This window comes from Akebia trifoliata, chromosome 2 (genome assembly GCF_017979445.1).
Source record: "Akebia trifoliata isolate Shusen 1 chromosome 2, ASM1797944v1, whole genome shotgun sequence".
In the NCBI taxonomy this organism is placed as follows: domain Eukaryota; kingdom Viridiplantae; phylum Streptophyta; class Magnoliopsida; order Ranunculales; family Lardizabalaceae; genus Akebia; species Akebia trifoliata.
The window spans coordinates 9902933-9929675 of NC_141376.1; the positions used below are offsets into that span (position 1 = coordinate 9902933).

General features: G+C 36.4%; 1 protein-coding gene and 2 pseudogenes across 3 annotated transcripts; 2 read left to right on the top strand and 1 right to left on the bottom strand.

The window, feature by feature from the left end:
• The first annotated feature begins 2293 nt into the window (after positions 1 to 2293).
• LOC147409428 (TRAF-type zinc finger-like protein) lies at positions 2294 to 10592 on the top strand. 3 transcript variants are annotated; one of them, XM_086428854.1, is made up of 6 exons: positions 2294 to 2436; positions 2557 to 2650; positions 3006 to 3141; positions 4489 to 4626; positions 4729 to 4850; positions 9950 to 10592. In XM_086428854.1, exons 2-6 carry the CDS (start codon positions 2607 to 2609, stop codon positions 10104 to 10106), a joined length of 597 nt encoding a protein of 198 aa, XP_086284980.1. In that variant the 5' UTR covers positions 2294 to 2436; positions 2557 to 2606; the 3' UTR covers positions 10107 to 10592. The 3 variants fall into 3 exon arrangements, with proteins under 3 accessions (XP_086284980.1, XP_086284966.1, XP_086284972.1); XM_086428840.1 differs by having other exon boundaries at positions 2295 to 2436; positions 9938 to 10587; XM_086428846.1 differs by having other exon boundaries at positions 2321 to 2436; positions 2562 to 2650; positions 9938 to 10588.
• Positions 10593 to 17835: 7243 nt separating this feature from the next.
• On the top strand, positions 17836 to 20593 carry LOC147409429 (L-type lectin-domain containing receptor kinase IX.1 pseudogene; annotated as a pseudogene).
• Positions 20594 to 21903: 1310 nt separating this feature from the next.
• On the bottom strand, positions 21904 to 24286 carry LOC147409430 (L-type lectin-domain containing receptor kinase IX.1 pseudogene; annotated as a pseudogene).
• Between the last annotated feature and the right edge of the window lie 2457 nt (positions 24287 to 26743).

Sequence of the window (26743 nt, forward strand, 5' to 3'; positions counted from 1 at the left end):
TTGCTATTGCCCAACAACGAGACGGACAGACATTGACGTGGTGAACAAGAAATCTCATATGTATCATCAGAGACATTTAAAATGTATCAGAAAACTCGTCCGCGAGATATCAAAATGAGTTTTAAAACCATGACAGTTGAGTAAGTGGACCCAAAAACGTGTTCTACAAATAAGAATGTTAAAGTGACTTGACATAAGTGATAAAAAAAAGTGACTTGAAATAACATTCAAAGTAGCATTGAGAGTGTAAAAAAATCATAGATGCATTTCCTTAGATATGAGTGTCATACATTCAAGGAAAATCAATGGTTCTGTGGACGCCCAATACAACTTCGATAACTCACCAATCAATATACACGAAAACTTTCAAAAGGATTAGTGTGTTGTAAATAAAGTTGGTGTGCCAATAAAATTTCTCTTTATGTAACTTTGATCAACACTGCGCTGCATTCTCTACATCCTGTTTCACGTGCGAATTACATGTCGTCAGATTTAATATATCCACCTAATCCAATCAGTATTCTGCGTTATTGGGAGTTGGGTAGGTACACCATTTCGGGTCTTCTTTCATCGCCACGTTACACTCCCTTCCGTCATCCATGACGTTTGACTTAACCCTTCGGAAACGTACACTAAAATCCGCCTCTCATTAGTTGTTTTATTTGGCATTTTTTTTGGACGAAAAAGCTCAAATAAAACATCACAATCAGTTGCCCTATTTTGATAGGTAGATCCGCCAGATCGAAAGCCAAACATGCATGATCGTTGAAGCGAAATAATGCATCAAGAAGGGGTCAGCTAGTAATCTAACTTTCAGGAATTCAATATCATTACTTTATTTAATATGATACCATCAAATATGAGAGCTATTATTACCACACCAATTAATTACATTATATGTGCCGCACCAAAAAGAAAATCTGCACACCATTTATTGAAAAAATAAATTTAAACTCCATTTTATTTTACTACAAACCAATACTTTAGGGCAAAACAAAGCAAAAAAGAGATTCAAACTAGCATCCTAGATCCATTACCAATGCATCACCACAACATCTAATGTTAATGTATCACAACATCTATATGAAATTTAGGCTAGCATCTCCATTATCAATGCATCACCACGAACATTTGCTCAATAAAATATCTCTCGCAACTAAAATTATATAGTATTTTGATTAAAAACATTGCAACAAGGAAATATACTAATCAGTCCATTTATGCATCTTCTTGAAATTTCAAGTTGCATTCATTCTCTTACACATTTCATCAAACACATTTGATGTCTACTAAGTAAACATAGATTAACATAAAAACTTACTCATAAAACCTTCTTCATTGAAAATTACCCATAGATTCAAATAAGGAATGACTTAAATCTCTAGTGATTGGAATGAAAATTGAAAAAAAAAAAAAAAGTATACAAAAAAATCTTTTTAGCTCTAGATAACCCTAATCCCTAAATCGTAATAATGCAACACACACATGGAGAAAGAGATGAGTTTGAGAGGTTTTGGTGTGGACGACTACATTGAAGGCGTCGTCTGGTAGGTAGAGGTTGATGTTTGCAGCGTGTTTTATTTGTTGAAGGTGTTGAAACTTGGAAGGTGATGAGGACAGATGCATCTCAGTCATGGTTTTAAAACTCGATTTCGCGTCTCGTCTTGTCCAGGCCGGATCTCGAGTCATCTCGGATGAGTTTTCCGATATGTTTGAGATGTCTTGTTCAAAAAATCAAAAAATTGAACGTGAGGTATTAAATCTTGGTAAAAAAAAAGTAACTCGTGAGTTGGTCTTGTTTAGCTCCAATATCGAGTTAACTCGGGTGATATGTCTTGGTCTAATACGAGTTTTAAAACCATGATCTTAGCCTAAGACTATACATCGTGGAAGAAGAGACGGAGGTGATGAGGTTGGTGATTTGTTTGTTTGTAATGGTCTCTTTGATGATTTGTTGGAGTTTTGAGCATAATTTGATGTAGTAGTTTGTGGTGAGTCTTGATTAGGATGAAGAGAAATAGAGAGAAGAAGAGGAGAATGAGAAGGATAAGGAAGGGTGAGACCATGGTTGGAGAGAGAGAGACATAGAGGATGTTTCTTAAACCCATTTGAAACCCACCATGGTCTAAGAAGCCACTCTCCTTTGATAACGAAGAAGGTGAGGGGCACCAACTTTTTTTGGGAGTTACTTCTCACATACCATAATGTTTATTAAAGATTTTATATTGATATGGAAATAGTAAAATTTGGTGTGTCAATCGTAACTCACTAAAATATGTCAATATTAGGTTATCCGAAAAATAAAAAATTTAAAAAGAAATTAAACCAAATGAAACCAATGCAATTCCGGACTAAAGTATTTTAAGCGAAAAATAATCTAGTCTTCTTCCCCATACCAATAACCAAGAAAAGCATCCAACGAAGCGTCCCACAGAGGTATTTTTGTTATTAATAGTACAATTTAGCTCCAATTTGTTGTTCTGCAATCTTTCTTGATAGGTTTCACTAAATTCGGAGATCTTTATTTCGTCTGATTTTTTTTTTTCCTTGTTTCAGAGAAGAATTCGATTGTGAGAATAAAGGGATTTTCAATTTTCTAGGGTTTCATGGCGATTCCTTCTGAACAAACCACAAGCATCTGCAGTCACTGGTAATAGATCGTTCTTGTTCTTGTTTGATTCCATTTCTCTGTTTAATTTTCCTTGAAGTTGCTTTATTGATCGCTGTCATAATGCGTAGATTTTCTAATTTTTGGGGGTTTCTATCGTAATTCTAATTTCCTTGTTGGATCGCAAATTTTATGATCATTTTAATCGTCCCCGATTTGTGCTAGGTAACTCTAATTTCCTAATTGTAGGGAATAGGTGTTAGTTTCTTTGGATAATTTAACTAAACACTTTCTCAAATCCCTAAAATTGAAATCATCAAAACCCTATTTAACTGATAGGTAACAAAGATTATGACATGAAGATCTCTTAATTTCTTTTATTTTAAAATGTTTTCAGTGACAGATCTATTCCGAGTTCAAATATCGACTTGCATTATGCTCACTGCTCTCGAAATCTAGAAAAATGTAAAGTTTGTGGAGATATGGTTCCTAGAAAGCATGCTGAGGAACATTATCTAAACACACATGCTCCGGTACGTCAAATTGTAATTGAATCCTATTTTGACAACCTTTTCATCTGTGAGTCTGTGGTGTTTAAGAAATGAGATCTATTGTGGTTTGGTGCAATTTTGTGGTATTTCTGTTGGAAACACTTTTACAATTGTGTGTGATTTGCATGTCTGTTTACAATTTTGTGGTATTTATTACCTAATACAAACATTTCCTTCACTAGCCATTATTATAACAAATCAGTTGCATTGTCTGTTTGGAGCGGGGGGTGTATTTTATATAAAGCTATGTGAGTCATGAGTTACGAATTATGCTAAATATGCCATATTTGTGATAGGAGAGCATAGATCGTTGTATTATTAGGATTTTTTTTTACTGAGTTCGTGTTGAAGGAATTGATAGTTGTCAGTCAGTGCAAAATTAAATTTACTTCACTTTTTTTATTTTTATTTTATTGTTTTTCATTTCAACATATTATGATACCAGAGTTTGCCCGTGCCTATGGCACAAACATCCTCTTTGGGATTAAGGGGGTAGTAGAGGAAAGGTAATAAAGTTGGAGAGGTATCATTGAAAACAGGGTAGTTGAGGAAAGACAATAAAGTTAGAGGGGTATTCGTGGAAAGGGAGTTAGAAGAGGAAAGAAATTAAAGTTGAAAGGTCATTCTTGGTAAGAAGAGAGGAAGAGAGAATAAAATTAAAAGTTATCCCCGAGAATCGTAAAGAGATTATATCCCAACCCCTCTTTATGTTCGAGATAAAGGGAGTGGGGTCCACCATTGTGTTTTATTATATAGTTTATTATAGCACTAAATCAAAATCCATGACATCATCTATGTGTAGTCCCATGGTGTTCGTGAGGAGAATTCCCTCAACTTGATGGAAATATTTTTCATCGGTTTGTCTGTATTCATTATGGAATTGCATTGTGAAGAACAATTTTTTGAAAATAAATATATAAAGGTCTATGTCAATGCGTACCACAAGAACTGTGGGATTCCATAGTAAGAGACCTACTTTTCCAGGTGGACATCTAATAGTGTGTATATGGTTTTGATAATGATGTATAGAATTTTGTATAATTATATATATGATGGTGAATTGATGATTATGTGTGGGATTCCATAGTAAGAGACCTACTTTTCCAGGTGGACATCTAATAGTGTGTATATGGTTTTGATAATGATGTATAGAATTTTGTATAATTATATATATGATGGTGAATTGATGATTCTGTGTGGGATTCCATAGTAAGAGACCTACTTTTCCAGGTGGACATCTAATAGTGTGTATATGGTTTTGATAATGATGTATAGAATTTTGTATAATTATATATATGATGGTGAATTGATGATTATGTATGAAAGCAGGTTGCTTGCTCACTATGCAGTGAGACTGTACAGCGAGAAATTTTAGCTCTCCACAAAGGCGAAAACTGCCCCCAAAGGATTGTCACATGTGAATATTGCGAGTTTCCATTACCTGCGGTTGATCTCTTCAAACATCAGGTAATAATTGTTGTTGATTCTGAATTGAACTGCTAATAGTCTCTAGGCTAAGGTATTTTGGTACCATTTGCTGGTGTAATTTGTGTTGCTTTCTAATTTCAGGAGGTTTGTGGGAACCGGACAGAATATTGTCATTTGTGTAGCAGGTATATTAGACTCCGTGAACAAAAGGATCATGAAACCAGGTTTCATGGTAGATCAGATAGTACTGCAGGACCTTCCAGGTAGATAAACAACAATTTCTTCATGTTTAATTTTGAAACTCGTATTAATTTCTCGTTCTTTAAACTTCTGATGGGAGTCCCTTTCAAGTAGGTTTCCATAGGTGTTTACTTTCTATTTCTTGGTATAATCTTTAATGTGTCTACCTGTAGTAATTTAAAGGGGCATATGGTTAGTGCTTGTGTTGGTTCAATTGCTCTGATATAATTACAATATCATAAGTTTCTGTTGCATTCATGATTTCCTGGTTTGCTGGCTTGATATGTAGCGATGCAATAGGACTAACGATTATAAATTCTTGATTGAAAATTATGCATCACAAAGTACTCTGAAGATCTGCTATCATTGAATTTAATAAATTTATGACGGCATATATCTTTTCTAATAATATTGTAATAGTGTATTAAAATATAAGAGAATACACAAGAATGGAGATGAGCAATCCCTATATACAAAAAGTTTCTATCTACAACTATTTTACCTGAGGAGTCAGTAGCTGCATTTGCACCCTTCAGTGTATGTGAGAATAATCAAACCTCAAACTAATTTTTGACACGGTCGACGACATGAGCCAGTCTCCAGGGCCAATCCATTAGTCCTTCCCTAGTCAAAATTAATTAGAGCCTCTTTCGACCTTGATAGGTCTACAAAATAAATCTTTAGATAGTAAGGTCTTGAAGCAATATTTTAATCCCATCTTCATTAGAGTTCACCACTCCTCTTGGTTAACACCCTAATCAATTCGGCAGAATCATTTGGAAGCACAAGCCCAATGTCAACCAGATGAGGAGATCAAATAACACTTCCTTCATAATTGAATTTGTTCTAACCTTCATATGATCATCAGCTCTACCAACTATTCTCCCACCATTTGGGTAATGTTATTTGTCCTTCTATCTGTTCATACTACCAATCATTAATCTCCTGATGTCATTTCGCACTTCTAGCATTGGTTGGCTTCTATTGTCTAAGATCCTTCTATGCCACTCTTCCCAAAGTCCTTAGCAAAGATTAAATGGATGGATCTTACCTTCAGGGTGAACATGCCGCTGGAACAACTAAAATCAGACCCCACTATCTCAAGGAAAGAAGCAACCAATATTAAGAAAAATGGAAAGACCCGCATTCTCTTGCAAATCACAAATATTTAACGAATAAAGTTCTCCCAAAATTTCATCCAACAATAGAGTCTAAGAGAAAACCGCCACTCTAGGAGGAAAAACTTACCTGAAACCTTCTCAATATGAGACTGCTCTTGGAGAAGACTTGCAAGATATCATGGAAGGGAACTACCAATGTGTTCTCCATATGGTTGCCCACTCAACCTGAAACAAGCCCCTTTTTTGTTGAAGTGGAATGGGCTTTCTCGATGTCAAAATTATTTTTTAAGGTGAACTTAATTTATTTCTGGGGGACTTGATGATGTGGGCATGTATGGGGATTGTCAATGGTGTCTAGGGGGTGGCTTCACTGTCATACAATGCACTTTTGGAAGGAAAGTAGTCTTAAGGGTAAATAGGAAATGAAAAGATTGGGGAAATTCATCAATGATAATATGTTGATGGACGTTCCTTTATGGGTGTAGGTGTTGAGGGGAGGGGGGGGGGGGGGGGGAATCTATACCTGGTCCAATTGATGGGAAAATCTTATCGTATTGTATCTTGGTTGGATAGATTCCTAGTAGGCCACTTGTGGGAGGAACATTTTAGCTCGGCCATCTAGTTTAATATTCCTAATCCAACATCGGATTACCTTTTATTATATCTTGAAGCCGGATTGAAGATTGATAGATCTACTTTTTTTATATAGAGAATATGTGGCCTGCTTCACCAAAATTTTAATGAATTGGTGTATGAAAATCTTATCGTATCTTGGTTGGATAGATTCCTAATAGGCCACTTGTGGGAGGAATATTTTATCTAGGCCATCTAAGTTGAATATTCCTAATCCAACATGGGATTACTTTTGCCCTTTAAGTATGGACGCCTAGCTATAAATCCTTATAAATAATCTCTTTTGTTATCTTTTTGGAGGCTAATGAATAAAATCTAATTGTGGTTGTCTAAGCAATCTTGATGAGTGATTTCCAAACCCCAAAAGTGATTTCTAGGAACCCTAGAGTGATTCTAGGGCTTTTCTCTCCATTTTTCCTTCTTCTACCATTGGCAAGACACTTGTTGTTGGTTGATTTTGTTGCTACATAAATCAGATTAACCAATTTTCATAGTCAATCCTGCATCAAAAGCTCTGTGGGATCTTATGATTGAGATGGTGAGTCGTAATTGATTTTTGGAATTCGAGGCATCTGTTGAAAGGAGTAAGATTATCTTGATAAAATTACGTTAGAAAGCATTTATCTACTTTTTATCCCACTTCTACATGCTTGTGAGTGTGGAAATGCATATTGATAAATTATATCGTGTTTTTTTGTGAAATGTTGAGGATGGGAAGTGCAAGTTCCGTTCCATTTAGTCAAATAGAAATTAATTTGCTTATCAAAGAAGAATATGGACCTGGCTTTAGATTCTATTTATTTATGATGGAGGTGTCCAGACCTGTAGGCCCGATTGGCCTTTTAGAGCACCATATCTCGACCAAATCCTCTGGGTATATGCAATACCCCCACAAATCACACATACCAGGTAAGTCAGGATAAATCCCAGTGGGTGGACAACGAGGGGGCTTGAAGGTTAAGTCTTATGTATTCTACCCTTGTAGGAAATTGATAGTGGAGGCTTGATGAGGACAGGGAGGGTTTATGGAATACTGTCATTCAGGCAAAATATGCATTTAATTTGCTTGGGTGGGAGAGTGGTGAGATGATATCTTCTTTTTGATGTAGTATGTGGAAGGGTATTCTTATGATTCTCCCGGAGTTCCAAGAAAGGGCAGGGTTTAAGGTGGGAAAAGGGAGCAGAGTTGGGTTTTGGGAGGACCGTTAATTATGGTTTGACGCCCCCTAAAGCCAAAATTTCAAATCTATTCTCAATTTTATCTAAGACAAGCGTGCCCGTTTAGAATCTAATCATTTAGGTTGGGGAAAGACTTATATTGGGATTTTTGAATTATAAGGAGCTTCAATGATTGGGAGGTAGAGTTGATATCTCGTCTTATTAGTGGCACCTCTTCCACTTCTATTTATCATGTGGAAGTAGAACATTGCATTTGGGTAAGTAATCAGGATGAAGTCTTCTATGTCAAATCTTTTTACCATGCCTCGTCCATTGTCCCCCTTTTTACCTTTCCTTTTAGACTTTTCTAGGGCCAAAGGTTCTGTCTAAGGTTTTTTTTTCTTGTGGTCGTCATCTTTGGGAAAAATTGTAACCATGGAAAATTTTATTGTTTAGGGCATGATCTCTGCAAATTTTTGTTGTTTGTAAAATGTCAATGGTGAATTTATCGATCTCAATCATTTGCTAATTCAACGTGCTTTCACTCATGAGGCTTGGTCTCATTTCATTTTCCTATTCAATTTTCATTTGTACATTCCTAGTTCTATAGCTTCCTTGATTCGTAGTTGACAGTCCTGTCTTTCGATCTAAGGATAGGATCCTTCGGAGTTTGATTCCTTTTGCCATGTGAATTTGGAAGGAGCCGAATATCCGGGATTTTGAAGAAGAGCATCTCATTCAAGAAATCATCATATCCATTTCAAGGTTTTGGTTCTTTTAGTGTAAAGCTTTGTAGGATTTTGAGGGTCTAATTTTTTGAAGATTTTCATTTTAGGTGGGAGCTTCTCTATAAGGATCTTGACTGAGTTTTTTGTTTGGGCTCCCTTTCGGAGTTTTTGTGTGTTTGTTTTATTTTTCTTCTCTTGGCTAGTCTGCTCAATCTCCTATCTTTGACTCTGCATTTTAGCTCCTAATAAATTTTTTTATATCTACAAAAAAAGAAGAACAAGATGTAAGCAAAATAGAAGAGTGCATGGAAAACTGAAATTGAATGATCACAACCACATCCACCTTTACATTTGTCTATCTCCATCCTAGCCAATATTTTAGATACCAATGTCTCTAAATAATAAAGATATTGGGCGTACAACATAATTCTATGGTATCAATTATAATACTCCCATACGTATGACTCTTGTTGTTGGGGATGGATATTCATATTAGGCATGTGAGGGCTTAGCAAAAAAAAAAAATTAGGCATGTGAGGGGCTGTTAAGGACCCAGAAATATGTAAAGCACATGCTTAAATGACACATGCTACTGACACTACGTTTAAACACCATTGTATATATATATATATACAATGGTGTTTAAACATAGTGTCAGTAGCATGTGTCATTTAAGCATGTGCTTTACATATATGTATATGTGTATGTATGTATTTTTCTTTTTCTTCTGAAAGAACAAGAGGAAGAAACGAAAGGACATGGATTGACATAACAAGAGTGAATATGAACACAGAATTGAATAGAGGAAAAACGCTTGTTTAGCAGTCCCCAAATTTTTGGGATAAGGTTTTGGTGGTGGTGGTGATGATAAATTGTAAATAAGATTATGATTGGATAATCATAATTTATTTATGCTAATGAATTAGTAGTTTGTAATTTGAGTCCTACCTACAGTCTGTCTACCCCTGATATTTTGGGATTAGTTTCTGATGACGATGATGATAAGTCTGATATCAATGCAGTACCTGTGGCATTTTTATTTTTCTGGAAAATCTGATCTGATCAAGCTGTCTGTCACCTGAAGCTATACACATAATTCACTCATGCACGACTGTTGACATTTAGGATGAAGTAAGAAATCAAAGTTTTTCCCAATTTTTGGAAATTCTTACCTTTGGTTGTTGAGATTGTGAAAATCTCCAATTTTTTTTACTTTAATCCTCTGTATTGGTCAATGTAACAAAATTTTCCAACAAATACATATTAGATCACTGTTTTGTCCAACTTAGCGGGGTATTTTAACGTAGTTGAAAGCTTTTACATACTGAAGCATTCTGGTTTGTGTTATTGTGTTCATGTACAATGTTAGGATCTTAAACAACTCATTATTTTTTACATGAAATAAATAATTTAGATTCTCTTACCTTGTTTTTTAACATCTTAATGGATTTTGATATGTGGACTGTGAAGTGAACCACCCAGTAGTGTGCCTGAAAGAGAGCAAGATGCTGAAAGAAGGCAACCACCAAATGGCTTATCGCAGAGACGTGTAATGTTCACAATTGCAATAACGGGCATTGCTGTTCTACTTGGATCAATCTTCTTCCAGAAAAAAGCTGATAGCAATCATCTGCAGTAGCAAACTTGAATTTTGTTTTGGGGGGGGGGGGGGGGGGGGGGGGGATATTTAGTCCTTGATTCAAGTAATATGTATTCTATTTCTATGTATGTGGATGCGAGACTATCTGAAGCCATAGGTTTGACCATATTAAATTGGTTGAGGTCATGTAAAATGGAAACAATAAACATACAGGTCCCTCCAAACCCCGCATAAAGAAAACCTGATGAGCTTCGGTCCTTTTTTTCTACCCTATAGATAATGTGGTTTATTTCTTCAGTGTTGGCTCATGGCTGGTTGGGGCTGTATTGGATGAGATCATGGACTCAAAGGTGCAAATGGGCTTGAGCCGAAGACATTTCATTCAACAATACAGTCCCGGGCAAACTTAACTTGGCGATTGCAGTCAAGAGTAGTGATCACACGGTGGGATCACATGTTAGTATGCCATGGACGAACACTTATTGTCAGGGCATTATATATAAATATATATAGACATATATAGGGCCGCCATTAAGATCCAATGTTTTATCCCATGTGTTATGTAAACATAGAGATTATAGTCACCAAAAATCAGTCAATTCCGAAACTTCTAACCCCAATTTACAAAACATGTTGGATCACAATCCTGCCCCATAAATATAAAAGAAAAATGCTGAACTGACTCACTACATAGCACTCACGTGTGCACAGAACCATTGATTTTTTTCTCTTGTATCTCACGTGTGCACAGAACCATTGATTTTTTTTTTCTCTTGTATCTTGAGAAAAAAATTCTATGGTTTTATGGACATGGAAAAACAAAAAAAGAAGCATTTCTGTTTAGTGTGTGCATGACACTTTTCATTTCTTGAATTCATTCATCTCTCTTTCTCTACATCAAGAAAAGTCATGATCATGTCCTACAACTTTTCCAATTCCATTCCCATCTAAAAACACCCATGTCCTCTTTCTTTTCTTCTTCTTTCTTGTTCCTTATGCTCACTCACTTTTCTTCCAAATATGTCGATTTGATCCCAATACCACCGACATTCTCTCTAAGGGTGATGTGCCGCTATTGAATTCAATAAAGTCAATTTCTTATTTAGATTTGGTTGAGCTACCTATGCTGAAAGTGTGCACTTTTGATACGCTGCCAGTGGAAAGCAGTCAGACTTTGCCCCAAATTTCTCATTCATTATTGACACCCATGGTGCTTCCTCATACGGTCATGGGTTTGCATTCAATGTCCTTTCACTCATGGGGTTTGGTTTCATTTCATTCTCCTATTCAATCATCATTGGTACTTTCCTAATTATATAACTTCCTTGGTTCATTGTTTATAGACAGATGGGTAGTATCACGTGTTGGGGAATTTGGGAGGAGTGGAATAGATCGGTTTTTTAAGGAAAGGAATATCCCATTCAATAAGTCATCATTTCCATTTGAGTTTTTTTTAAAAAAAAGCTTTTAAGGATTTTGAGAGTTTTTTTTATCTTTCCATGAAGATTTTCTCTTTAGGTGTGAGCTTGACTGAATTTGCACTTGGTCTCCCTTTTGTAGTTATTGAGTGTTTGTTTTCATTTTTCCTCTTTAGGCTAGTCTGCTGGACCTCCTATCTTTTTCTCTTCATTTGAACTTCTAATAAATTTTTTCTATATCTATAAAAAGAGAAGGAAAAGATATAGTTGTCTCCATCCTAGCCAATATTCTATATACCAACGCCTTAAATAATTAAGGTACTGGGCATACAACATGATGCCATGGTACCAATTATAATTATCCCATACGAACGACTCTTATTGCTGGGAATGGACATCCACATTAGACATATGAGGGCCTCTTAAGGGTACAAAAATACATAAAGCATATGCTTAAATAATGCATGCTAGTCACAATGCATTCAAATATCTGCTACTATTGCCCCCACAAATATTATTTTTCACTCATAGTTGTCCTCACAAAAAATTTTCTACTCTTGGTTGCTCCCACATGGGCGAAATCCTGGCTCCGCCCGTTTGTATTAGAGATAAAATCATAAATGACTGGAAAGAAATATACATTAGAGGTGGACCAATCCTCTTCCAGAAAAAACTGATAGCAATCAACTGCACTAGCAAACCTTGAATTATGTGGTTAAGTGATACGTATTCTACGTGAAACTATTTGAAGCCATAAGTTAGATCGTACGTATTAAATTCATCGAGGTCATGTAAAATAGAAACAATAAACAAAGGGCTCTCCCCTCAAGAAAGAAAACCTTATGAGTTTCGGACCATATTTTTTTTTCCATTAGATAATGTGATTTATTTCTTCAGCTTTGGCTGGACGAGGCTGTATTGGATGTATCAGGGACTCAAAGGTGAAAGTTTGTTTGAGCCAAAGACAAGCATCACTTAACAATACTGTCCCTAGTAATAGCTCATAAATCTGCCGCTGCTATCTATCACAATAGCTCATAAATCCTTTAATTTTGAAAATTCTTGTGCCCCCACTGTAAATCCACCCGTGATCGGTGCAGTGTTGGATTAGAACAGCTCTTTTTTATTTTGTTTTGAAAGGTATAAGATGTATTATACATTAATAATTGGAAAGCAGATGGTAGAGTTGACCATTGAGCAGCAAATACTAATAAATTATTGTGCCTCATTCTATCTAAATAATCTACATTCGAAGAAAACTCCTTAAATGCATTGAACATGATGCGTCACCCAATTCTCTATCTAAGGCTGTTGACTTTTTATTTTAGACTACCGACAAACTGATGTGGTTGGCGTGGCATGTGTGCACAGAACCATAGATATTTTTTTCTTATGTATCCCGAAGACAAAGATCTATGATTTTTGCACATGCCACGTCAACTGCGTCGATTTATCACGACTCTTTATTTTATGTTGAGTTGTGATAACCTGTCGCTCTTTTTTCAGATCCTTTGCATCCGGGGAACACAAGAGAAGAGTAATGATTTACTGACTCCCCCACGTTGCATACTCAAAATACTCTCCTGATGTGGCATGTGCTAGAACCATAGATCTTTTTTTGCCTCATGATACACAACTACAAATATTTATGGGGATGTGCAGATGTGTATCCCAAGGCAAAAATCTATGGTAGCACATGCCATGTCAGGAGAGTAATTTGAGTATGCCACATGGGGGGAGTCAGATTATCACGACTCCACAAGAAAAAGATCTATGATTTTGTAACCTCCCTTCAATTTTTGACCCCACAGAACTTTGAGACATTCTTATATTTTCAACTAATTACATGTCCCATTTGTCCCCATTCCCTCACCTCTCTCCCCATTTGCCCTTACACCCTCACCTCCCTCCAATTTTCGCCCCCACAGAATTTTGAGACACCCCTATATTTTCAACTAATTACATGCCCCATTTGTCCCCATTCCCTCACTTCTTCAATTTTTTGTTGATGACATTGTTTTAATCGATTGTAAAGCTTGCTATAGAGATGCAGAGATAGAGATTTAAGAGATGGACTTTGGTAAGTTGAATTCGTTCCACAGGGACATTGAAGATTCAAAATCTCATTCGGATAAAAAGGCCAAAACAGAATTAGCAACAGATTTTTCTTAAAAACAAAATTGATTTGTTTAAAAACAGAGATGAGAGTAGCAACTAATTTGTAAGTGAAATTGAAACTGAAAAGAAAGATTGAAAATCTAAGAGAGAGAGATTAGAGAAGTCAAGTAGGCTTTTGCAATGAATCCATAACGTAGATAAATTCTAAATACAACTCAATCCATGGAGCAAGTCATTGCTCATGGATCGGATGGTGGAACAATTAAATCCTTGAAAGTAATTAAAAGATAATCATGAAAACACTAGCATGATTGAGATTGCCCAACTTATCTTCTGATTTTTCACAGAGCATAGCCATTCTTGAACTTATCTAAGTAATGGCTATCTAAGTTGGATCAGAATTATAAGCTGGATTACCTTAATCAGAATAAAATTTTCAAAATTAAAACATGTAAGCAAAGCAAGAATTTAAATCTACACTAGAGGGATTAATTTGCTCTGGCTTCTTTAACTTCTCTAATGAGAAATTAGCCAATCATCGCAGGAATTAAAATTGCAGAAATTAATAAAAGATCAAAGAACATGGGTGAAGAAGATGATGATCGATCCGAAATTCTTCTTTTATAGCTCTCCCAAAAATTACACAAACAATGAATGGTTCACTCTTGATGTTCTCACTACACTCAAGATCTCACCCAAAGGAAAATTACAGAGAATAAAAGAAGATTAAAGAGAGGAAAAACTAAAAATTAGAGAAGAAGAGAGCCAAGAGAAGACTCATTCTCTAAAATCAACCCTCCAATTTATAACATTCGTATTCGGGTAATCGGGTCAACTTTTCGGATGATTCGCTTCGAACGACCCATTCAGTTACAACCACCGAAGCAATTGGAAGCTTCTGTGAAAATCTCGAGGACAAATTCCTCGAAATGACCGCGACGCGGTCATGCCTAGCCGCGGCGCGGTGACGTGGCAGCCAAATCCTTCGAGGTTTTTCTGGATGCTTCCTTTCGGCTCGTGTATTGTAACCGTAATTGTTTCGCGATTTGATAACTTCCACGTGCGCTACAATTAACAATAATATATCATTAGTTCTATTAATTTGGATAAATAAAATAATTTTGCAATTATTTAAAGGAACTAACATTTATGCAATGGTAATCTTAGTGTAATTACGGTCTCAAAATCGAATAATTGGGACCTTATCATGTCTCTTGCTGGGACTTCTCAAATATTAATTGGAAATGGCTTAAATATCATTTTCTTCAACTTCTAACTAAAAACCTCTTAATTTCTTCCTAAAGTCATTCATCTTTAATATACAACTAACCATAGTTTGCCCCACTACAGGAAAATCCTGGCTCTACCCCTGTCTTTATCTTATTAATATTTTATAAGCTTCACCAGAATACTTTTTTAATTAATTGGATAATTCGAATCAAACCACACATCCAAAAATGCATTCAATGTCTTGGATTATAAGTCACAATCCACCTATGGACAATTACATCACTTTCATTTTTCATTTTATTATTTTTGAAAACGTTAGATTCCAACTCTTCCATCAAACAAACAATTGAGATAAGATGAATAACGAATATTTCCTAAAAATCAATACTGATCGCCTAGGAACCAATACAATTTTTTTTCTTCTAGAGGTACATTTTTCTTGAACACCTATATCATCTCAACCGTCTGTTTGACGGGAGAGCCTCAACGTGAGGCTAAACTTTTATTTGAAACTATAAATAACATGCCCCATTTGTCCCCATAAAACTTTGAGACACCCCTATATTTTCAACTAATTACATGCCCCATTTATCCCCACTCCCTCACCTCTTCAATTTTTTTGTTCATGACATTGTCTCTTGACTAGGACTTCTCAAATATTAATTGGAAATGACTTAGATATCATTTTTTTCAACTTCTAACTAAAAACCTCTTAATTTCTCCCTAAAATCATTTATCTTCACTATACAACTACGCATAGTTTGCCCCCACTATAAGAAAATCCTAGCTCCGCCCCTGTGCACAACATGTTCCTTTACGGACCGATTCCAAACCATGATGTCGACTAGATAGACCACCACAAATCAATCAACGTAAAGGTAGATTATACAAGTTTTGAACCTAGGTCATGGGATCAACTCCCCACACGTCTTACCAACTTAGCTAAGTTGGCACCTTCAGGTCCCTTGATGTATGCCATTTGCATATGACATAGTATTAGTCAACAAGGTTAGTGAGGGAATCGATACAACTTATAACTTTGGAGAGCTGGTTTGGAGTGCAAAGAGTAAAGATTAATTACAGCCATGGTAGTTTAAGGGCTAGTAAAAATAAGGAGTGACGATTTTTGGATCTATTGTACATAAGTACGGAGAGATTTGTGGGGGATGTTGTCATTAAAGTTAAAGTTAGATGGTTAAAATGGACGTTTACTCTTGGATTGCAATGCGACTGACACTGCCTAATCAAACTAAAAGGGAAATTCTGTGAGACTATAAAACAAGTTAAGCTCTATAGATCTTAATGTTGGGGTATAAAAATACAACATTTCAATGGATTGTGTGTGGCAGACGGATGGATTTACAGTGGGGGTTGTGGGGGCACTTGCCCCCACAAGAATTTTCAAGTCTATATGCATTAGTGGGTTATTGAGACAGATTTTAGCGGTGGATAAAAAAATCTGTCACTATTTCCCCCACAAAAAAAATTTCCCTGCTTAATTGCCCCAACAACTATTTTTTTTCACTCGTAGTTGTCCTTACAAAAAAAATTCTACTCTTGGTTGCACCCACATGGGCAAAATCTTGGCTCGGCCCCAAGAGGATGCTGAGATAAATGGCTGGAAAGAAAGGTAAAGTGATGGAGACACTCACGAAAATATAGGAGTAGCTCCCATAGGCAATAACTAATAGAAAATCGATTGAAATGGTTTTATCATGTAATGAAGACAGGTTGAAGGTTTTAAAAGAGTGAGGAAAAAGTAAAAGGACATTGATTGACATAACGAGAGTGGATATGAGCATAATTGAATAGAGGAACAATGCTTGTTTAGCGGGCCCCAAATTTTTGGGATAAGGTTTTGGTTTTGGTGATGGGGATAGAAGTTTTAGATTGGGCTGATTTTTTGTGAGGATGATCTCTTTACCGTAGAGATCATCCTTACAAAAAGTCAGCTCATTCCGGAACTTTTAACCCATATAGAACAAAACGTTGGCTCCCAAAGTGTTGGCTGCCAGACATGACCCAATATATATATTTTTGTTTGAAAGGTAATGTATTATATATTAATTTTTGGAAAGCCGTGGTAGAGTTGACCATGGCAAAGCAAATGCTAGGGAGTTATTGTGCCTCTACCTTAAATACCACATTCTATTTAAATAGAGTCGTGCTGGAGTGACATTAAAATTGACATCGATTCACACATTGCTGACATGGATGTGCGCACAGAACCATAGATTCTTTTCACTCATATCTCGATGAAATGCAACTATGGATTCAGCAATGTGTGAATCGATATCATTTTTAATGTCAACTCAACATGTCCCATCTAAATAATTTACGTTCAAAGAAAACTCCTTGAACGCATCAAACATGATGCATGCATCACCGAATTATCTGTCTAAGGCTGTTGACTATTTAATTTATGTTAAACCCCTCCGAGTTCAAAGCTGTACCATGGTGGGTTTGATTTGTAAGCTACTCCCCTTTGGGAAGATTGCTTGCATTCAAATTATGTAATCCTATTAAATATTATGCATGAGGCATATTCTTATCAATCTGGGCCGGCCAAGTAAGGTGCATATATTGGTTAATCTCATCTAATCTAATCCAGAATTCCAGATAGAGTTAGGATCTAGAACGGTGTCTTGTTCCTATAACAAAGGTAAGGTGTCTACATGGCACTTTTTTTATTGGAGCACCTAGGGCTCTTAACCAAGCTGTGAATGCAGCCCGGTGTTTTTGAACTCCAATAAAAATGTGTCGCGTAGACGCCTAAAGTTGTTATAGGAACGTGACACCGTTCTGGAAGATAATCTTGTGTTGACTTTACTAGAAAATTGATGTTTCAGTGTAATCCTGGCGATGAATATGTTGAATTGTTTCTTTGTAATCTCATATTAAGTCTTTCTTTATAATTTCAGTTGTGTCATCTTTGAAAGTCTAAACAACCCAATTATAAAGTCATAGTAGTAGTTGATACTTGAGCATCAGCCATCGAGTCATGGAAGACAAATAAAAAAATAGGAGCAATTTATAATAAATGTTGAGTTGCAGTACTTTATGCACACTCTTCATTTCCTGATCTCTTCTCTGCCAACTGCAAACTCCTGACCATGTCATTCTACAAATTTCCATCTAAAAACACCCATGTCCTTCCCTTCCTGTTTCTTTTCTTATTTCTTGTTTCCATTACTCACTCACTTTTCTTCAAAATATCTCGATTTGATCCCAATACTGCAGACATTATCTACGAGGGCGATGCTGTGCCTTATATAGGAGCTATTGAATTCAACATACTCAATTTCTTATTCCGTGTTGGTCGAGCTACCTATGCTAAAAAGATACCCCTTTGGGACGCTTCCAGTGGAAAGCAATCAGACTTTACAACACATTTCTCATTCATTATTGACACCAAAGGTGCTCCAACATATGCTTCTGGGCTCGCATTCTTTCTAGCCCCTGTTGGCTTTCCGATCCCTCCAAATTCTGCTGGTGGATTTCTAGGCTTGTTTAACACCACAACTAGTGATGCTGCATCTAAGAACCGAATTGTTACTGTTGAGTTCGACTCCTTTCCAAACCCTGAATGGGATCCTCCTTATGAACATGTGGCGATCAACAACAACTCGATTGCTTCAGCTAAGTATGTCACATGGAATGCTAGCTTACATAGTGGTGATACCGCTAATGTTTGGATTACTTACAATGCTACTGCGAAGAACTTGAGTGTGTTTTGGACGTATGAATTAAATCCTATTTTTAATGGCGATTCTCTTCTTTCTTACACTATTGATTTGATGCAAGTTCTACCAGAGTGGGTTACAATTGGGTTCTCAGCAGCTACGGGTCAGTTTGTTGCGTGACATATCCTTCGATCATGGGAATTTAATTCAAATTTGGTCGTGAAGCAGACAGAAGGAAATAATGAGAGAAGGCTTAGATTGGTGGTGGGATCGGTTGTTTCAGTAGCTGGTTTGATAGGTGGTGTTGGTATAGCATGGATAATTCTGTCGCGGAGAAGCAAAGCAAGGAAAGAAAAAGAGAGGGCCAACCTCACATCAATAAATGGTGATTTTGAAAGGGGAGCTGGGCCTAAGAGGTTTTCTTTTAGAGAATTAGCCTTAACTACCAACAATTTCTCAGATGAACGGAAGTTGGGGGAAGGAGGATTTGGAGGTGTTTATCGTGGGTACATAAGTGATTTAGATTTAGCGGTAGCCGTAAAGAAAATCTCTAGGGGTTCCAAACAAGGGAAAAAAGAATATGTAACTGAGGTGAAGGTCATTAGTCGGTTGAGGCACCGAAATCTTGTGCAACTCACCGGTTGGTGCCATGAAAAAGGTGAATTCCTACTTGTCTATGAGCTCATGCCCAATGGGAGCCTCGATTCTCATCTCTTTGGAAAGAGGAGTCCTCTCGCTTGGGCTGTAAGATACAAGATAGCACTTGGTTTGGCCTCCAGATTGCTCTACCTTCACGAAGAATGGGAGCAATGTGTAGTACACCGTGATATCAAATCGAGCAATGTAATGTTGGATTCAAGTTTCAATGTGAAGCTTGGTGACTTTGGACTAGCTCGGCTCATGGACCATGAACTAGGCCCTCAGACGACTGGCTTGGCTGGGACTTTAGGCTACTTGGCCCCGGAAAACATTAGCACAGGCAAGGCTAGTAAAGAATCCGACGTATTTAGCTTTGGAGTGGTGGCCTTGGAAATTGCTTGTGGGAGAAAATCAGTCAATCCCATGAAAGAGGAATCTCAAATGGGGTTGGTGGAGTGGGTGTGGGACCTCTATGGGAAGGGAAGCCTTCTAACTGCAATCGAAGAACGATTGTTTAAGGATTTTGATGTGAAACAAGTGGAGTGTTTGATGATTGTAGGATTGTGGTGCGCGTACCCTGATCACAGTTTGAGGCCTTCTATAAGGCAGGCAATTCATGTTCTTTAATTTGAGGCAAAGATGCCAGATCTTCCACCAAAGATGCCGGTTCCTTCTTATCACGTCCCTGTTCCAATGGCTAGTTCTAGTGAAGCTTCAATGATAACTTCTAGCCTTGAAGTGGGTCGTTAAATTTGTATGGTATGGACAATATGTATGTATGCATGTTTGTATTGCATTTATGTATGTTTGTGTACATTCATCCATAGGCAATATTTGGGTCATTTTTGTGTCTTCTCTTGAAGAACAATATGTATGGGGCAGTACATCAGGGAAAGACCAATCATCGTTGTCAAAAATATATATACATATATATATGTATATTGATACTGGGGTTATATGACATGATACCCTCTTATGTATTTTTTTGACAGATGGGTAGGACCATAAGCTAACAACTCAATGCACTCAACCTCGCTGAATGTTCACATTTGATCTGGTGCTGGAAATAACGATATTATTGCTGATGGTCACTACTGTTTGGATGGAAAAGGTACCTCGGTCTCTCTTTCTCTCAAGGTTGAAATGGCAAAAATGTTAGCTTGGACTAACCCCGGGAGTGACCATTCACCCTTTCGCTGATGTTTCTCCATTTGTGGGTTATCCATTAGTAGCAAACACAGAGTCATAGTGTAGCGAACTTTTCCTGTTGAACTAGCCATGTGGATACAAGACGGAGAATTTTAGCTAAGACGGGATCAGTTAGACAACAGCTAGCTATATTTCACCCAAAAGATCAAATCACAATCATAAATATTTACAACCCTTCACATTTCCTCAATAATATTAGCAAGAGACCATGGATAGCTACGCTGGTAAATTAAAATAACCAAGAAATCTAGGAAATAATCCTTAGAATTCTTTGGAATATCCTCTCATCTCAACAGTTGTTTGATATTAAAATTCTCCTCTAATTAGTATTTTAAGTTTTTTGGGTCAAATAATAAACATCCCAACATCTCTTCAGTATTTTAGTGAGAAAATGTGGATATCGTTAACTTGTATTAATTAATATTTTTAAATTATAAAAATAACTTTGCTTACCGAACATCATATTACTAATATTTTTTAAATATAAAAAAGATACATTTTCAAATTGTATAATTGACTCACCTCCCCTCATTCATGTCAGTCGTTTTTAGTTAGAATAAAGCTGAAGTGACCTCAAGATTGTACCTCACATTGCACTTTCCTGATGTGGAAGTGTGTAGGGAACATAGATTCTTTTCATCGAGGAACGAGTGAAAAAGCATCTATGGTTCAAACACACTTCCATGGCAGGAAAGTGCAATACAAGGTGAGGTCACTCCAGCACGACTCTTTTAGCTATATTATTATAATGAGAAAATAATGAAATTGTCTTGACAAGTAACAAAATATGTAATGGCATGAGCCCAAAGTTTCAAGGAGCCTTTAACCTATTAGAACGTGTCCATTACGGTGTCAAATTAAATCAACAATCTAGTTCAACTCCAACTCTTAAAACAAATTCTATTGAAATCCTAAGCTTATCAAATGCGGGGTTCAACCCCCCTCCCAACCAATCTCCAATGTGGGAGAGGATTCCAACCACCATCATGAGAGTGGGTGATGATTATTAACAGCACTCTCTGGTCTCCTCCCTAAGCTCTGCCCTGCCATGTGAAAAAAACCAATCTTTGTGGATATTAGTCTATGGAAAACCCAGCCAAGAACAAAGCTGATTTTCTAGAACCTATGCATTCAAAATTGACATATTTTACACTAACAAGATTTCTCAAAGTACTATGTTAATTAAAAAGAAAACTTGCATCCAAATCTAAATCAGATAGGATAGATGGATAAATCTATCTTTCTATGAATACTGTTGAGTTTAGTCCCACGTCGGACACAAATTGCCTTGTCTCTCTCCTTATAAACTCCTAAGCCTCTCCACTCATAGCCAATTGATTTTGAGTTGGACCCCCAAATTTATCAAATATGTCTTTTAAAAATATGAATATACCAGGAATGATGAACAAAACTCGAAATAAAGGGAAAAAAATTGATCAAAGATACATGGGTGACTCTTCCATATCCAACATGCAACTCCTACTCCACCTCTGGCTCCTGCTTTTTTGGTAAAAAATAGTTTAATTTCAAAGTTTTGATGACGCTCCTGATCTCAACATAAAACCGCTTCTTGGGGCTTTTCATAACTAATGACTAATATAATTAATAGGATAAATCTTTCATTAAAAGGAAGTTTTATTACATCAAGATTTCAATCAAACAACTTACCCTAAACATTGTGCAAATCATCATCTAGGCGCCGAGTGCAGAAAAGCAGAAGAATCAGAAAAATGAGGGGAAGTACTTATTTGTGAGGAATTGGTGGTGCAACTGCTATGCGAATATTGACTTGGATATGTTTGAGAGTCAGTACCAGTGCTGGATGATGCTTGAGAGAATCCACACACATTCATTGAAGACCTGAAATGTGTGGGAATTGTCATCTTATAGGGAAGATCGGGCAATGGAGCTTCGAATTTAAGAACACTAATTGCTTGCCTCATAGAAGGCCTTAAATTAAGATCCATATTAGCACACCACAACCCAACGATCATCAATTGCACTATTTGTTGCTCATCGAAATCCATACTTAGTCTAGCATCTACCGCTTCAAGAAGTCTTCCACTTCCATAGAGTTCCCATACCCAAGCTACCAATCCTACCTTATTTTCTTCCTCCTTAGGTTCAACAGCTCTTCTTCCACACGCTATTTCCAATGCAACAACTCCGAAGCTATAAACATCCGATTCTTTACCAGCTTTTCCGGTCATAGCACACTCGGGGGCCAAGTAACCCATGGTCCCAGCCAACATGGTTGTTTTCATTCCCAATTCATGATCGACAAACCTTGCTAGTCCAAAATCTCCAAGTTTAGCATTAAAACTTGAATCCAACATCAAATTGCTTGATTTAATATCCCTATGCACCACGCATTGTTCCCATTCTTCATGCAAATAGAGCAATGCCGACGCCAAGCCAAGGGCTATCTTGTATCTGAGTGCCCATGTTAACATGATTTTCCCTTGGAAGAGATGAGCATCAAGACTACCATTAGGCATTAACTCGTAAACAAGAAGTAATTCGGCTCGTTGATGGCACCAACCGATGAGTTGTACCAAATTTCTGTGTCTCAATCTACTGATGATCTTCACTTCTGAGACGAATTCCTTTTTTCCTTGTCTAGATCCTTGGGAGACCCTCTTAACAGCTACATCCAATTTTGAATCAGTCAAGAGACCTCTGTAAACCCCTCCAAACCCTCCCTCTCCAAGCTTCCTTTCCTCTGAAAAGTTATTTGTCGCGCTGGCCAATTCACTATAAGTGAACCTCTTAGGCCCCGTTCCTTTCTCAAAATCATCGTCGGTGGACAGGTCGCTCATTGTATCGTCTTCTTCTTCTTTCGCTTTAGATCTCTTCTTCCACCAAACAAACAAAATCAGACCCAACCCACCAACCAAAACCGATCCACCAACAACCAAACCAATCACCAACCCAATATTATTCTTTCCTCCACCTCCACCTCCACCTCCTCCTCCATCTCCACCTCCGCTAGTATTCCCTGAACATGAAGCAAGTTCTGTCGAATTAAAGCCCCACGAATAAACTTTATGTAACTCAAAAGACGACCCTGTAGCCGCTGAGAAACCGACATCAACACATTCAGGTAGAACATTACTCAAATTCACAATATGAGAAACTATAGGACTACTAAAAACAGGATTTTTAGCATAACTCAAATACACACTCAAGTTTTGGCTTCTTGAATTATAACTAACCCAAGCATGACCAATAGAACCATTCTTTAAAGCATTCTTATTCGTAGTATTCCACGTCGCCACCGATACAATCGAGTTAACATCGATACCCACATGATCATATTTAGGATCCCACTCGTTCGGAAAGGTGTCGAATTCAACAGCAACAATTGGGTTTTGTGATGAATTGAACTTCAAATTGGAAGCAAATAAGCCGAGGAGATTACCGGTCGAATTAGGTGGGATGTTGGAGTTGTTGGGAGCAAGGAAGAAGGCTAGTCCATCAGCACCATCTGGTGGATACAGCATAATGATTTCGAAAGTGAAACGTGTGTCAAAGCTGGCTAATTCTTGAGTGGTAGAGTCCCAAAGGCGCACGGGTTCAGCGTAAACAGCTCGACCGACACTGTTGCTAACGAGCTCATCACGTTGGTTTACTGTAAGTTGGATGAATCCAGGTACGTGGGAGGCATTGCTTTGAAAATTTATCTTTGTTGGGTATGATTGAAAGTCTGGGTAGTTGAAGGTAGTTGCGTTTGAAGATGGTATAAGAAATAAGAACAACATCGACAACAACAATTCGAAGAAGGAGAAAAGGGTTTTTGGAGATTGAATTGGAGAGGTTTTTGAGTTTTTCAGAGCCATTGTTTTGTACCAAGATGGCTACGAAAAATTTGAGGTTGAAGAGGTTAAGGAAGGATTTCATATATGAAAGTTCATGTAGCTTGAAAATATTTTTCAGGTGTTTTGGTATCACCCCTATAAAATACCTTGAATTAGTAAAAACATACTAATCTTTTAATTTTTGGGTCCACCCTTTTTCACAGCTAACAGCTTGTTTTGAATTCAATAATATTTTTATTCAGATATTTTTGTGAATTGCCTTGTGCTTAGAGTTTACAACAATCTATCAGCTTGACGTCAAAAGCGCTTTCTTACATGAAGAGTTAAATGAAGCAGTGTTTATTGAGCAACCACATGGTTATTTTTTAATTATATTGGTTGTTTGGACAATTTTGACTTAAAATGGGGGATATGCTCGTTAAGGGGCCTTTTTTCTTTAAAAAAAAAATAGTAAAATAAAATATTATGTTGATCCTATGATGAACGTCTCTACTAATGTAAAAGAGTGTTTGTTTTGTAACTCAACCTGACAGGATAATTCAAAAACTCATTGACGTGATAAGTGCAAGAATCATATAATTTTTTTTTAGGAATAAACAATTATGCATGTTTTATGAGGATGTGCAATTGTTTATCCTACGGAAAAAAATCTACTATTCTTGTGGGATACACGTCAATTGAGTTTTTGAGTCACCCCACATGTTGAGTTACAAAATCTTTACTCTATATAAAATATTTTAATTTAAAAAATTATAAGTTATCATTTTCAAAATTAAAATGAATATCATTTTTGAAAATTTCAACTTTCTCTCTACGCATTGGATAGTTCCCCCTAACATTAAATAGAAATTAAAAAATTCAAAGGGGTTAGATTAAAATAATGAAAATCTAAGGAGATGATACTACAAATTCCCATTTTTTTAATTCAGGTGATGGAAACTGGTTGTTGGTTTCTTGAAATAAAATTAAATGTATCTTGCGTTCTTTAGATGAATTATTTAGTCGAGTCTTCTCTCCCTCTTTTTCTTTATTCCCTCTCACGCTATAGAGATTAGAGACTTCTTCTTTATTTTTATTTCAATACTTTATGATTATTATTAATTATATATTTATTTTTTCGTCTTCACATTGATCTTTGATGTTTACACAAACCTTAAGATTTTGGGATCCATTAAGAACCCAATTTGGATACTAAAGGGAAAATCTTTATGTGTTGGATTGGATCCGATTTGATTTGGACATCATCCGATTGTTGTTGGTTCGGGTTTACAGAACATTCTAAAATTTGGATAATCCTAATTAATCTTGTATGTGCCTCAATCAAATAAATAGCTATGAATCACCCATCAAACTGATTTCTGGTGTGCCTAACACAAATGTGAATCAAAAATTGGATGAGACTCGGTTTCATATATGCTTTGGTAGACAAGCCGTGGTCGGTCTAATACATTTTTATTTATATATTTAATTTTTTTATTTTATTATAGAATAATGATAAATTTGACTAAAAACAAATTCATATAAAAATGAATAATAAATTTTTAACTAGAAAGTCTTGTCAGTACTCGGTTGACGTATTGTTGACATGAAATCATAAATCTATTTCCTCGGGATATATAAATGCAAATTCTCATAATAAAATATAAGTATGTGTATCCCAAAGAAATAGATTTATGATTTCATATCCATAATATCAACTGAATGTTGACGGAGTAAAGATTTTCTATTTAGAATATGGCACTCATACTTAATTGATGTGGAATGCCTATTGAGTCATAGATTTTTTTTCCCATATGTATTTAAAAAAAAAAAAATCTATGATTTTGTGCACATGTCACGTCAATAGAGAATGTTATTTTGCCACGCCAACTTTCAATTATGACACGACCGTCTTGATTGATAGCTCAATAGAAAGTTTCAAGGGTAGAGCCAAGATTTTGTCAATAGATGAGTTAAAATTTCTTGTAAGAGCAATAGAGGTGAATCATTTTTTTTACCACTATTATTAGTGTAGTTGCATAAAATTTTATATTTTTTTTAAATTTTATTTTGGGGGCAAATGTCTGCACTGTAAATCCGCTTGAGAGGTTCAAAGATCATTCATGAAGAAAAGTCAAAGATTAAAAAAAAAAAAATCATAGAAACGAAATGAAATGAAATAAAATTGTATGCTTGTAAAACGATACTTGTCGGGGCTTTAAATTCATCCAATGATGTATCATAATAAAAGTTTGGGGTGTCAGTATAAAAGTCCTTTCTGTTATATTCAAATATGAAATTATGAGTCTGGTTCGTATGCACCTGGTGTGGAGTGTATAGACTAGATTCACCTCAAGTGGGGATACTCCCTAGTCTACGGATATATATATATATATAGGGAGCGGTTCGGCAACCCTAAAGTTTGCCAAGTTTGGTGCCAAACATTTTTTGTAAATCACTTTTGATGGGGTTAGAAGTTTTGGAATAGGCTGATTTTTTGTAAGGATGATCTCTACGGTGAAGAGATCATCCTCACAAAAAATCAGCTCATTTTGAAACTTCTAACCCTAATTTACAAGTTG